Source organism: Cyprinus carpio, chromosome A22 (genome assembly GCF_018340385.1).
Source record: "Cyprinus carpio isolate SPL01 chromosome A22, ASM1834038v1, whole genome shotgun sequence".
Classification (NCBI taxonomy): Eukaryota; Metazoa; Chordata; class Actinopteri; order Cypriniformes; family Cyprinidae; genus Cyprinus; species Cyprinus carpio.
Genome location: NC_056593.1, coordinates 257,272 through 269,747, shown reverse-complemented (window position 1 = coordinate 269,747; position 12,476 = coordinate 257,272). Strand labels below are relative to the sequence as shown.

The following is a 12,476-nucleotide window of genomic DNA, read 5'->3' as shown; positions in this document are numbered from 1 at the left end:
CCGGTACTGGAGAGTCCAGGAGCTTCTGCGGAACGCGCGGGTGAGCATCATGCGGAGCTGGGGACTGTTACTCTGGAAAGCAGCGCGTTACTGTCGCGTTACTCCACCGGAAAATAACGACCTGTGCTAGTCGCTATTTATGTGAAGTAATGTGTTACATGGGCTGGGCTTTCTTTTTTGTTGTTTAATAATCAGTGTTGGGTAGTAACTAGTTACTAACATTAATAATAATACTTTTTGCAGTACCTGGTAGTATAACTAATTACTGTTGCTGTTGAGTGATAATTATATTTATATTATTAATATTGGTTGTGGATTTGGAGTACTGGTGATGTGGGGGTGAGAGTGGAATTCGATTGATTTTACAGCTCTAACATTACTTTTGAAAAGTGTAACTAGTAACGAGTAATAAGTGACATTTTTGTTGTAACGAGCCCAACGCTGTTAACAACAAAAAACCCAAAAGTTATATTTTTGGCAACTGTAAACACATAAAAAAATGAAATAAATAATCTTCAGGCTGAAGGAAAGTGACGTGACATACAGCCAAGTGTGGGTCCCCATACTCAGAATTGGTGCTCTGCAAAGTGCACACACACAGCAGTGAACACACACCCGGAGCAGTGGGTATCATTTATGCTGCGGCGCCCGGGGAGCAGTTGGGGGTTCTACCCGGAGTTCAAGGACACCTCAGTCGTGGTATTACCGGCCCGAGACTCGAACCCACAACCTTAGGGTTAGGAGTCATACTCTCTAACCACTAGGCCACGGCTTCCCCGAACGCCTCTGATTGAGCTGTCAGTCAGTACACAGAAAACAAAGCAACTACTTATTTGAAAAAGTAACACATATTTATTTGTAATGAGTTACTTTACTAGTTACTTGAAAAGAGTAATCTGATTACGTAACTCGCAGTTACTGGTAATCCGTTACCCAACACTGATCATGTGTATGAGCTTCCTCTAACGTTCCCGTATGGTTACTATGATAACACTCTGGGAACATTATATTCAGATAAAGAAAACTTTCTGTTATAATTAGGGATGTAGCGATTCACTCAACTCACGATTTAATACAAATTATAAACGAATGTGTTCTTTTGTTATTGCTTGGACATAATGCTGCACGTTTCTCTGTAAACTTTAAATATAACACTATAATAATATACTAATATAGCACCTGCATATTATTGCTCTTTTGTTGGTTTTGATTGCTTCCATTGTCCTCATTTGTGAGTCGCTTTGGATAAAAGCATCTGCTAAATGACAAATTGAAATATAATATAAATAACAAAACTAAATTGAAATTTTAAAACAAGCCCCAAATCAAACAAATAAGTAACACAAATAAAATAAATCTGTTTCATATAAATAAAATAAGTCTTGGTCTGTGCTCTTTCCGTTTAAAATTAGAGGCAACCACTGCATTTTAATCATGATCCAAACAAAGATGCTGCACACATGCAACATGAGCAGTTTTTAATCTAAATTAGACTGAATCATTTAGAAATTTGAAGCAAAAACAGAATGGTTTGACAGCAGTTCAGTTCACTATACATAAAAATATCTGCATGAAACAGAAACAGCAGACGAGCTGAACGAGACACAGATTCACTCTCTGCCAGCAGGTGGAGCTTAAAGCGTTTCCTTGGTTACAACTGTAAACAAAGCACTTATGAACACTGAGGCAGGTGGCGCTTAAAGCGTTCCTTGGTTACCGCTGTAAACAAAGCACTAATGAACACTGCGGCAGGTGGAGCTTAAAGCGTTTCCTTGGTTACCACTGTAAACAAAGGACTAATGAACACTGCGGCAGGTGGAGCTTAAAGCGTTTCCTTGGTTACAGCTGTGAGGAAGGTACTTACGAAACACTGCAGCAGGTGGAGCTTAAAGCGTTTCCTTGGTTACCACTGTAAACAAAGCACTAATGAACACTGCGGCAGGTGGAGCTTAAAGCGTTTTCCTTGGTTACCGCTGTAAACAAAGCAGTTACGAACACTGCGGCAGGTGGAGCTTAAAGCGTTTCCTTGGTTACCGTTATGCGGCAACAAAGCACTTACGAACACCGCAGCAGGTGGATCTTAAAGCGTTTCCTTGGTTACCGCTGTAAACAAAGCACTTATGAACACTGCAGCAGGTGGAGCTTAAAGCGTTTCCTTGGTTACCGCTGTAAACAAAGCAGCGCTGCACTTATGAACTTTAATATGCTTCATACAGAGACAAGATGAAAAGAAAAAACACAATCTAAACTTTTCTAAAGACAGTCAGTTCCCCTCAGACACACATTCATATAAACTGATGACTTTAATTGAATCGTGATTTGTTTAGAATCTCAACAGATTTAAATCGTCACATATTTGAACTGATTTTCAGCCGGCTCGTGGTTCATCGTTACATCCCTAGTTATAATGTCTCTTTTGGGAATGTTCTGGAACCAAACAGTGTGTCTTTTGCAGCATTTCCGCGGCAGGAAGAACCGCTGCTACAGTCTGGCGGTGCGCGCCGTCCGCAGGGCGTTCGTCTACGCCAGCAAAGCTCGGAAAGCCAAGCGACGCAGCATGAGGCAGGTAGGTGGTGTGTCATGTGACCTCACACCTGTCAGTCACTCAGACTGAGCTCTAATGTGTGTGTGTGTGCGTGTGTGTGCGCCGCAGCTGTGGATCCAGCGGGTCGCGGCGGCCAGCAGAGAGCAGCACATGAAGTACCCGGCGCTCATACACAACCTGCTGAAGGTGAGTGTGACGACGGTCAGATGATTCCCAGCGCGTGTGTGTGTGTGTGCTGACCGTGTGTTTGTGCTCACAGTGCAGCGTGGCGCTGAACAGACGTGTGCTGTGTGACCTGTCCATCACAGAGCCGCGCTCCTTCCAGTCCCTGACCGCACTGGCCCACGCGCGCCGGACCGAGGGCCTCAGAGCCGCGCTGGGGGACGGGGCGGAGCCGCCGGGAGTCTTCTCTCGCATCACACAGCTGCAGTGAATCAGCCAATCACAGCGCAGCTGACCATGTGACCTGCTGAACGTCTGTCTGGAGCGGTTCCTGTAAATAAGTGTCATTTGTGTGTGTGTTTATGAACATCATTAAAGCTTTTTCATATGTAATGGCTGCTGTGTTGTATTTATAATCTCTATCATGTCTTGTCACACTTCATACAGTACACATCTTTTCACAGTTAAAAACAGCGCAAGCTAAAGATCATGTGTTTTATTATGATAGTTTGTTTTTTTATGTTAGTTTTTTTTTGGAAATTTGATTGTTGTGTAAATGTGATTGTATATTTGGCTATTATCTAACATTATAAATGCAATACAATTAAACATGAATATATGACTGAGATGTGATGTAAATAAACATTGGAATAACAACTAAATTTCATGTTTTGTTATATTTAATTGTTTTTGAAGATGTTGTGGTGTTGTTGAAGTGTTTTATGAATAATTTTTTTTAAAATATTTAATCAATTAATTCATAATAAAGGTTGCATTATTTCTCTATGTTATTAACCAGTGTTATTTTAGTATCAGTGGAATACTGGTATAGTTTTTTCTGCTTTATTTTAATTATAGTTAATTGTGCTTTTTTAATGTTTATATAGTTTTTATTACTTTCTAAATGTATTTTATCATATGTCTAATATGAACTGTCAGATGAATAAACATTCATAATACAGACTGTGAATTAATTTCCTGGTAATTTTGTAAAATAACGCAATTTATCAAATTACAGCAAAACACTGTCTATTTTTACTATCGTTTACATACAATTATAGCTTTTATTAATATTTTCATTTCAAGTTTAAATGATTTTGTTTTGTGTTTTTGTAATTTTTTAATGCGTCTGTGTTAATTATTTATTTTAGCACATCAGAATAAAAATGAGAAATGTTGCCTTGGAAACTTCCGCACGTGACGCTACAATCTGACGCGACGAGGGGCGTGGCCTCCCCCTGACCTTCTGAAGGACGAGCGCGTCAGCCAATCAGCGCGGCGCGGCGGCGCGTCAGGAGCAGTGCGCTTGCGCAGAGCGCGGCGTGACACTCGTGCAGTGGACGCGTGTGTGATCCCGGTTCTTCAGCGTCCGTCAGCGGATCATGTCGTGGCTCTTCGGGCTCAATAAAGGTCAGAGCGGCGCTCCGCCGGACGCTCCCGTTCCGCCCGCTCCTCCTCCTCCGGCCGGCGGCTCCGGATCGGGTGACAAACCCAAGGACAAATGGAGCAACTTCGACCCGACCGGGCTGGAGCGCGCGGCGCAGGCGGCCAAAGAGCTGGACCAATCGCGTGAGTAACGGAGCCGAGCTTGTGACGCTTCATTCATTATGTCGTGACCGCATGAAGGGCATTAGGTCAAAGGTCAGTGCAGTTTGATGATGTGTGACCCCTGTGACCATAGGTCACGCCAAAGAGGCGCTGGATCTGGCGCGCATGCAGGAGCAGAGCGTGCAGCTGGAGCACCAGAGCCGCGTCAAGGTACAGCAGAGCCGCTCACACACTCCATCATCCAGCGACCATTCAGACTCTTAAACTGTACACTAGTATTATAATAAAGAAAAGAAAACAAGATAGGATAGAGATTGCTAGTGTCAGAGGCGCTCTCTTTTTTTAAAGAAGACAAGTAAGAATAGAATTAGAATAGAGAGCGCTAGAGTTAGAGGGTCTAATGAAGATGGAAGAGATGTGTTATAGGCATTTCTTTATTTTTAGCTAGAAATGCTTATAAAATATTTATAAATCTCCCTGATAAAAAGGGTTTTCATGATGCCACAAAAATACATTAATGTTTACATGTTACAGTATTGTTCATATTTATTTTTATATTTAATTTTTAGGTAAAAATATCTTGAAGTTGCGAATTTATTTAGCAATTCTGTTTTTTCTGCCATGGAATAAAAAATAAAAGAGGTAATTGTGATTTTTTCACAATTCAGACTTATTTCTTTCAGTTGCAGGGGAAAAGTCAGAATAGTGAGATGTACAGTCGTAAATCAGAGAAAGTCGGAATGAGTTTATATCGTGCTATTATGAGACTTTCTATCTCACAGAGTCTGAATAGTGAGAGAAAGTTGGCTTGTTTTATTTTTATATCCCGCAGTGGACACAAACCTTAATGCACATGTTGAATGTTAAAAACAGCATTGTAGAATTATGATAGAATACATAATGATTTACAGCACCATCATAGAATAATAAAAACAGCCACAAACACAACAGATGCCTATTGTTTATTCTTTTTTCTTGTGTAACTTTATGCAGAAAAGCTACGCTTCTACACTGTGATGTGTGTGTGTGTGTGTGTGTGTGTGTGTTTCAGGAGTATGAGGCGGCGGTGGAGCAGCTGAAGGGCGATCAGATCCGCATCCAGGCAGAGGAGCGCAGGAAGACTCTGAACGAGGAGACCAAACAGCACCAGGCGGTGAGACACTTTGAGCACGATGAAGATGTGATGATGAAGATGTGATGATGATGATGTGATGTTATGATGGTGAAGATTGTTTCGTCCACAGAGGGCGCAGTATCAGGACAAACTGGCGCGGCAGCGGTACGACGACCAGCTCCGGCAGCAGGTGTGTTTCTGCAGATTCTCTGATCCCTGATTGACACGCGTCAGTCTAATGCCTCTGTTCCTCCACAGCAACTCCTGAACGATGAGAACCTGCGCAAACAGGAAGAGTCCGTGCAGAAACAGGAAGCCATGAGGAAAGGTCAGGCCGGCTGATGTCATGCTGAAGAAATCATCGCTTGTGTTCTGTCATCTGAATGTGCGTGTGTTTCCATAGCGACCATCGAGCACGAGATGGAGCTGCGGCACAAGAACGAGATGCTGCGCGTGGAGGCGGAGTCTAAAGCTCGCGCGCGGGTGGAGCGAGAGAACGCTGACATCATCCGCGAACAGATCCGACTGAAGGCGGCCGAGCACCGACAGACCGTCCTCGAGTCCATACGGTATTATTATTCACTTAATATATACTCAGACCTTTACTTTTTACTATTCAAACTTTTTACACATTTAATAATAATAATATGAAAAACCTTTTCTGAACTCCATAACAATGAATGAAATATATATATTTTTAAATTTGTTTTATTTGTTATTTTATTTGTTTTCATATAAAATAAAATAAATTAAACTCCATAAAATAAATTAAAACATTTTTATATTAATTAATTTATATATTTTGTTTTTAGGTTAAAATGCTAACAAAATATTTATAAATGTCCCAGAAATAAATATTCACAAAGTGTTACAGTTTCTTTACAAAATTGTAGCAACATCTGGCCAGGTTGCGATGTGGTCATGTGACCGTTTATTGTGTGTTTCAGGACGGCGGGCGCTGTGTTCGGTGAAGGTTTCCGCGCATTTGTATCAGACTGGGATAAAGTCACGGCAACGGTAAGTGCTGGCGTGTGCAGTGGGTGTGAGAGTGTGTGTGTGAGAGAGAGAGAGAGTGTGCGAGTGTATGAGTGTGCGAGTGTGTGTGCGTGAGAGTGTGCGCGAGTGTGTGTGTGCGAGTGTATGAGTGTATGAGTGTGCGAGTGTATGAGTGTGCGCGAGTGTGTGCGTGAGAGTGTGCGCGAGTGTGTGTGTGCGAGTGTGTGTGTGTGCGAGAGTGTGTGAGTGCGCGTGTGTGCGAGTGCGAGTGCGTGTGTGTGAGTGTGTGCGAGTGTGCGAGTGTGTGTGTGTGTGGTGGCGTGTGTGTGCGTGAGAGTGTGTGCTGTGTGCGAGTGTGTGTGTGCGTGCGTGTGTGTGTGCGAGCGTGTGTGCGAGCGTGTGTGCGTGCGTGTGTGTGTAGAGATGCGAGTGTGTGTGTGTGCGAGTGTGTGTGTGTGTGTGTGTGTGTGTGTGCGTGTGTGTGTGTGTGCGAGTGTGTGTGTGCGAGTGTGTGTGCGAGTGTGTGTGTGTGCGCGAGTGTGTGTGTGGTGTGTGTGTGGTGTGGTGTGTGTGCGTGTGTGTGAGTGTGTGTCAGTGTGTGTGTGTGCGTGTCGTGTGCGTGCGAGTGTGTGTGTGTGTGTGCGAGTGTGTGTGTGTGTGTGCGATGAGTGACCGTAGCGCGTGTGTGTGCGCGAGTGTGTGTGTGCGAGTGTGTGTGTGCGAGTGTGTGTGTGCGAGTGTGTGTGTGTGCGAGTGTGTGTGAGCGTGTGTGTGTGAGCGTGTGTGTGTGAGCGTGTGTGTGTGAGCGTGTGTGTGTGTGAGCGAGTGTGCGTGTGTGTGAGCGTGTGTGTGTGTGTGTGCGTGTGTGAGCGTGTGAGTGCGTGTGTGTGTGTGAGCGTGTGTGGGTGTGTGTGAGCGTGTGTGGTGTGTGTGTGTGAGGTGTGTGGTGTGTGTGCGCAGTTGTGTGTGTGTGTGTGTGTGAGCGTGCATGTGTGCGAGTGTGCGTGTGTGTGTGTGTGTGTGTGTGCGAGTGTGTGTATGTGTGTGTGTGCGTTTGGCGTGTGATGTGTGTGTGTGTGTGTGTGTGAGCGTGTGTGTGTGTGTGTGGCGTGTGTGTGTGCGAGTGTGTGTGTGGTGTGTGTGAGCGAGTGCGTTGTGTGTGTGTGTGTGTGCGAGTGTGTGTGTGTGTGTGTGTGCGAGTGTGTGTGTGCGAGTGTGTGCGAGTGTGTGTGTGTGCGAGTGTGTGTGTGAGCGAGTGTGCGTGTGCGTACGCATGTGTGAGTGTGCGTGTGTGTGTGTGTGTGTGTGTGCGTGGTGTGTGTGTGTGTGTGTTTGTGTGTGTGTGTGTGTGTGTAGAGTGTGTGTGTGTGTGTGAGCGAGTGTGTGTGTGTGTGTGGGGAGCGGTGTGTGTGTGCGAGTGTGCGTACGCATGTGTGAGTGTGCGCATGTGTGAGTGTGTGCGCGAGTGTGTGCGTGTGTGTGTGTGTGTGTGTACGCATGTGTGTGCGTGCGCATGTGTGAGTGTGCGCGAGTGTGCGTGTGTGCGCGTGCGCGTGTGTGTGTGAGCGAGTGTGTGCGTGTGAGCGAGTGTGCGTGTGTGTGTGTGTGTGTGTGTGTGAGCGAGTGAGTGTGTGTGTGTGTGTGTGTGTGTGTGTGTGATAATTTTTGTGTGTGTGTGTGTGTGTGTGTGTGCGAGTGTGTGTGTGTGAGCGAGTGTGCGTGTGAGTGTGCGTACGCATGTGTGAGTGTGCGCGAGTGTGTGTGTGTGTGTGTGTGTGTGTGGTGTGTGTGTGTGTGAGCAGGTGTGTGGTGTGTGAGTGTGAGTGTGCGTGTGTGTGTGTGAGTGTGCGTGTATGTGTGTGTGTGTGTGTGTGTGTGTGTGTGTGTGTGTGTGTGTGTGTGTGTGTGTGTGTGTGTGTGTGTGTTTGAGCGAGTGTGTGTGTGTGTGTGAGCGAGTGTGCGTGTGAGTGTGCGTACGCATGTGTGAGTGTGCGCGAGTGTGCGTGTGTGCGCGTGCGCGTGTGTGTGTGAGCGAGTGTGTGTGTGTGTGTGTGTGTGTGTGTGTGTGTGTGTGACGCTCTGAGTCTCCTGCAGGTGGCGGGACTCACGCTGCTGGCGGTGGGCGTTTATTCGGCGCGTAACGCTACCACTGTGGCCGGACGATACATCGAGGCGCGGCTAGGAAAGCCTTCGCTAGTGCGAGAAACGTCACGGTTCACTGTGGTGGAGGCCCTCAAACACCCCATCAAGGTACGATGGACGTCTGTAGGATGAGTGCTTCCTGTGCAGACAGGAAGTGAGGTGTGTGGCAGCGCTCATGCGCGTGTGTATCGTTTCAGATGGCGAAGCGTTTGAAGAGCAAACCGCAGGACGCGCTGGAGGGAGTCGTGCTCAGCGTGAGTGCTTGCGCATCCTTCACCACATGACTTCCTGTTAGAGTGCACGTCTCACTTCCTGTCTCTCTGCAGCCTTCGCTGGAGGAGCGCGTGCGTGACATCGCCATAGCGACGAGGAACACGCGACAGAACCGCGGGCTGTACCGGAACATCCTGATGTACGGCCCTCCGGGGACGGGGAAGACGCTCTTCGCTAAGGTAACGCTCGCGCACACGCGTGTTCATACGCATCGCTGCGCCGCGCACGTGTGTGTAACCGCCTCTGATTGGCTGTGAGCAGAAGCTGGCGATGCATTCTGGGATGGATTACGCCATCATGACGGGAGGAGACGTGGCGCCGATGGGCCGAGACGGAGTGACGGCGATGCACAAGGTGTTTGATTGGGCCGGAACCAGCGGCCGCGGGTGAGAACACATCAGAATCAGCAACTATAATCACAGACAATACTTTCAGAAACGATTATTTATATTCATGAAGATTAAAATATTATTGTTATATTTAAATTATGTAAGTTTTTTTTTTTTACATGAAGCTGATATATGCTTTATATATATATATATATGTATGATATACTTTATTAGATATGCTTATAAATGTTTATTTAGATGTAATATACTCTTATTTATTTATGACACTCTTAGTGTGTGTGTGTGTTTGAGTGTGTGTGTGTGTGTGTGTGTGTGTGTGTTTGAGTGTGTGTGTGTGTGTGTGTGTGTGTGTGTGTGTGTGTGTGTGTGTGATGGTGATGTTCTGATGTGTTTCCAGGCTGCTGCTGTTTGTGGATGAAGCTGATGCATTCCTGCGCAAGAGATCCACCGTGAGTCTTACACTCCTTCACTGCGTGTGTGTATCTGTGTGTGTCACTGCGGGGGTCATGTGACGCGTCTGTGTGTGTGTGTGTGTGTGTGTGTGTTTCAGGAGAAGATCAGCGAGGATCTCAGAGCGACTCTGAATGCATTCCTGTACCGCACCGGAGAACAGAGCAACAAGTAAACTCACACACACACACACACACACACACACTCACACACTCACACTCACACACACACACACACACACACACACACAGACAGACAGCTGATGCAGTTTGTGTGTGTTTCAGGTTCATGCTGGTTCTGGCCAGTAATCAGCCGGAGCAGTTTGATTGGGCCATAAACGACCGAATCGATGAGATCGTGAACTTCATGCTGCCGGGACTCGAGGAGAGAGAGAGACTCGTGCGGCTCTACTTTGACCGATACGTGCTGGAGCCGGCCACCGGAGGACGCCAGTGAGCACAAAAATTTTTAGCTTATAATTTTAGTGTAAATTTAGTACCTGATGTATTTGTTTTTAAGCTTCAGGTCAGTATACCATTGATTCAGACTTTTAACATTGGATTAAAATGCTGCATGACGCTCGTTGAACTGAACATGTGACGTGAGGTCATGTGACCTGACATGATGACTGTGTGTGTGTGTGTGTGTGTGCAGGAGGCTGAAGCTGGCTCAGTTTGATTATGGGCTCAAGTGTTCAGAGATTGCGAAGCGTGTGAAGGGAATGTCCGGACGAGAAATCTCCAAACTCGCAGTCGCCTGGCAGGTTTGTTCATCCGTTAATCATCACTCAGTAACAGAAAGAGAATCCGTGTTTAAATGTTTGTGTGCTGAAGTGTGTGCTGCAGAGGCTCATGGGTGACGTGTCTCTGTGTGTGTGTGTGTGTGTGTGTGTCACTCAGTAACAGAAAGAGAATCCGTGTTTATACTCCTGACCGATGGTGTATGATCGAGGCGAGGCGATGATGGCGACGACGCTGTGAGACAGCACCAGCAGAAGATGGACTGGCTTCATGGAGAAGGGGTTCTGGATAACGAGGGCCGGCCGACGCCCACAAAAGGCTCCGCGCCGCCGCCGCTCAAGGCACAGGAAGTGGACAGCGAAGTGCCATCAGACCGGAGCAAACCCGACGGGACTCCAGTTTAACACTTGTTTGTTCAGCATCTGTGTAACGACTCGAGCTGCAGTAGTGTCTGTCTGATGTGTGTTTGTGCTGCTGTTTACTGATCACAAGTCACTGTTAATAATCACTGAGAGACTGGAAACAATCCACATGACATTAATGGAAACTGTTTTTATGTCTGACAGTAAAGCAATTTTCATTTCTAATGACGTCTGTTTTGAGTTTGAACGGAACCAGTTATGATTTTCAGCTCATTTACAAAATAACCAAATAATTTAACAAAATACTGTCACTCGCCACACAATGTAAATCATTTTGGATAAAAGTATCTGCCAGATTAATTATGAATTATGAATGATCATAATTCACAAATCAAACAATCAAATTAATATAGCTGAGTCAAAAACATAGTGAGACAAAAAAGACATGAAATTAATGACTACAGCTTTTCGTCTACAAGAATCGTCCGCTACTCTTACTATTTCTGCAGTATCCAGTATGTATGATGTGCATAGTATGCAGATTTTCTGAATGCACGTCATATTTGCCAGAATCTGCTAAATATAACTCAAGTACACTGAAATCAGTACAGAAGCTGTTCGGAACGGCATACTAACATACGATACTGCAGTGTGCTGTGTGTGTTGAATGTTCTGTATGCATGGAATGCCCGGATTACCTGCTACATTGGCTGAAATCTGATGTATGCATCTGAAGAAAGAAATCATCTGTTACTAAAGAAAATGCTGCTATTTTAGTGTGAACAGAATTGATCATTATCTGCACTTAGTGAAAGTATCAAAAATATCAATAAAGACAGCTCAGTGTTGATTTAGTACTGTCCGATATGTAAAGTTCATAAAAGTTAATCAATTATGAAATGAGTTCAATTGGGCAGTATAGCATTGTTTAGTATGAAGCCTTATTAACAAGCCTTTGTAAAAAGAAGAGTTAGCTCATTGTGCTCAATTAATGTTCAGTGTTTGTCATGTTACAGCACTTCAGCACACTACTCTGAAACATTTATTGTGTATTGTATACTGTTTCACACACTATTCTTTAATAAATAGTAGGTAGTATGCACTGTGTACTGGGCAGTAAGCAAGTATGCCATTTCGAACACAGCCAGACTCTTCAACGCTAGAACCGAGATCCGTTTAATATGAACCGACTCTCTAGAATATATCGAACATATAAGAACGAACGAACCGACTCGCTAGAAAGAATCAAACTTTCGAAGAGCGAGAAAGATCCGTTTAGGATGAACTGAATCGCTAGAAAGAATCATAGCCTGCGACCCATTGTGCACACTATTCATGCTAAATTCTATGTGATGTAAGTTTCAAATACTATTTAGGGTGGATAGTATGCACATTGGGAGAAAGATCCGTTTAGAATCATCTGAATCACTTTGGAAGAGCGATCCATTTACTGTATTTTCACACCATTATGGAAGAATATTCATGACTTTTTTCAAAAGCAATTCAAATTGTTTTTTCAATTACGTTTTCCAGGAAAAAAAAACCTGGATATTCTTCCATACACCATAGTATATTAAAGCAGTTTTGATATGAGCTTTTATTAATAACACTTTAAAGATACAGAATAATAATTTCAGCTACGCATATAACTGACAAATGCACAAAATCAGCATAAGAGCTTTCTTAGACAAACTAAATCGTCAATAAAATAAATGGTATATCCATAAATACTTATTTCAGAGAAACAGCAGGCGCGCCCAAACGTTTATTTATTTATTTATTTTTACTATGCAG

The 12,476-nt window shown here is 44.6% G+C and overlaps 2 protein-coding genes across 2 annotated transcripts in view; both read left to right on the top strand.

Annotated features, from left to right (window-relative positions):
• Positions 1–3,100, top strand: part of mrpl20 (mitochondrial ribosomal protein L20) — a 3,230-nt gene extending 130 nt beyond the window's left edge. The window contains exons 1-4 of the mRNA XM_042711572.1: positions 1–40; positions 2,456–2,566; positions 2,654–2,731; positions 2,805–3,100. The exon at positions 1–40 is cut by the window's left edge and continues 130 nt beyond it. Coding sequence (XP_042567506.1) covers positions 1–40; positions 2,456–2,566; positions 2,654–2,731; positions 2,805–2,978 — 403 coding nt within the window. The 3' untranslated portion in view covers positions 2,979–3,100. The remainder of the gene's footprint in view (positions 41–2,455; positions 2,567–2,653; positions 2,732–2,804) is intronic.
• An 870-nt stretch (positions 3,101–3,970) lies between these two features.
• On the top strand, positions 3,971–10,724 carry atad3 (ATPase family AAA domain containing 3). The gene is made up of 17 exons (XM_042712268.1): positions 3,971–4,276; positions 4,389–4,465; positions 5,307–5,408; positions 5,500–5,559; positions 5,628–5,697; positions 5,773–5,938; positions 6,317–6,386; positions 8,460–8,615; positions 8,705–8,761; positions 8,834–8,959; positions 9,042–9,166; positions 9,528–9,579; positions 9,681–9,751; positions 9,865–10,032; positions 10,235–10,343; positions 10,414–10,435; positions 10,537–10,724. The coding sequence occupies exons 1-17, from the start codon at positions 4,090–4,092 to the stop codon at positions 10,722–10,724; spliced, it is 1,806 nt and encodes a 601-aa protein (XP_042568202.1). The 5' UTR covers positions 3,971–4,089.
• The last annotated feature ends 1,752 nt before the right edge of the window (positions 10,725–12,476 follow it).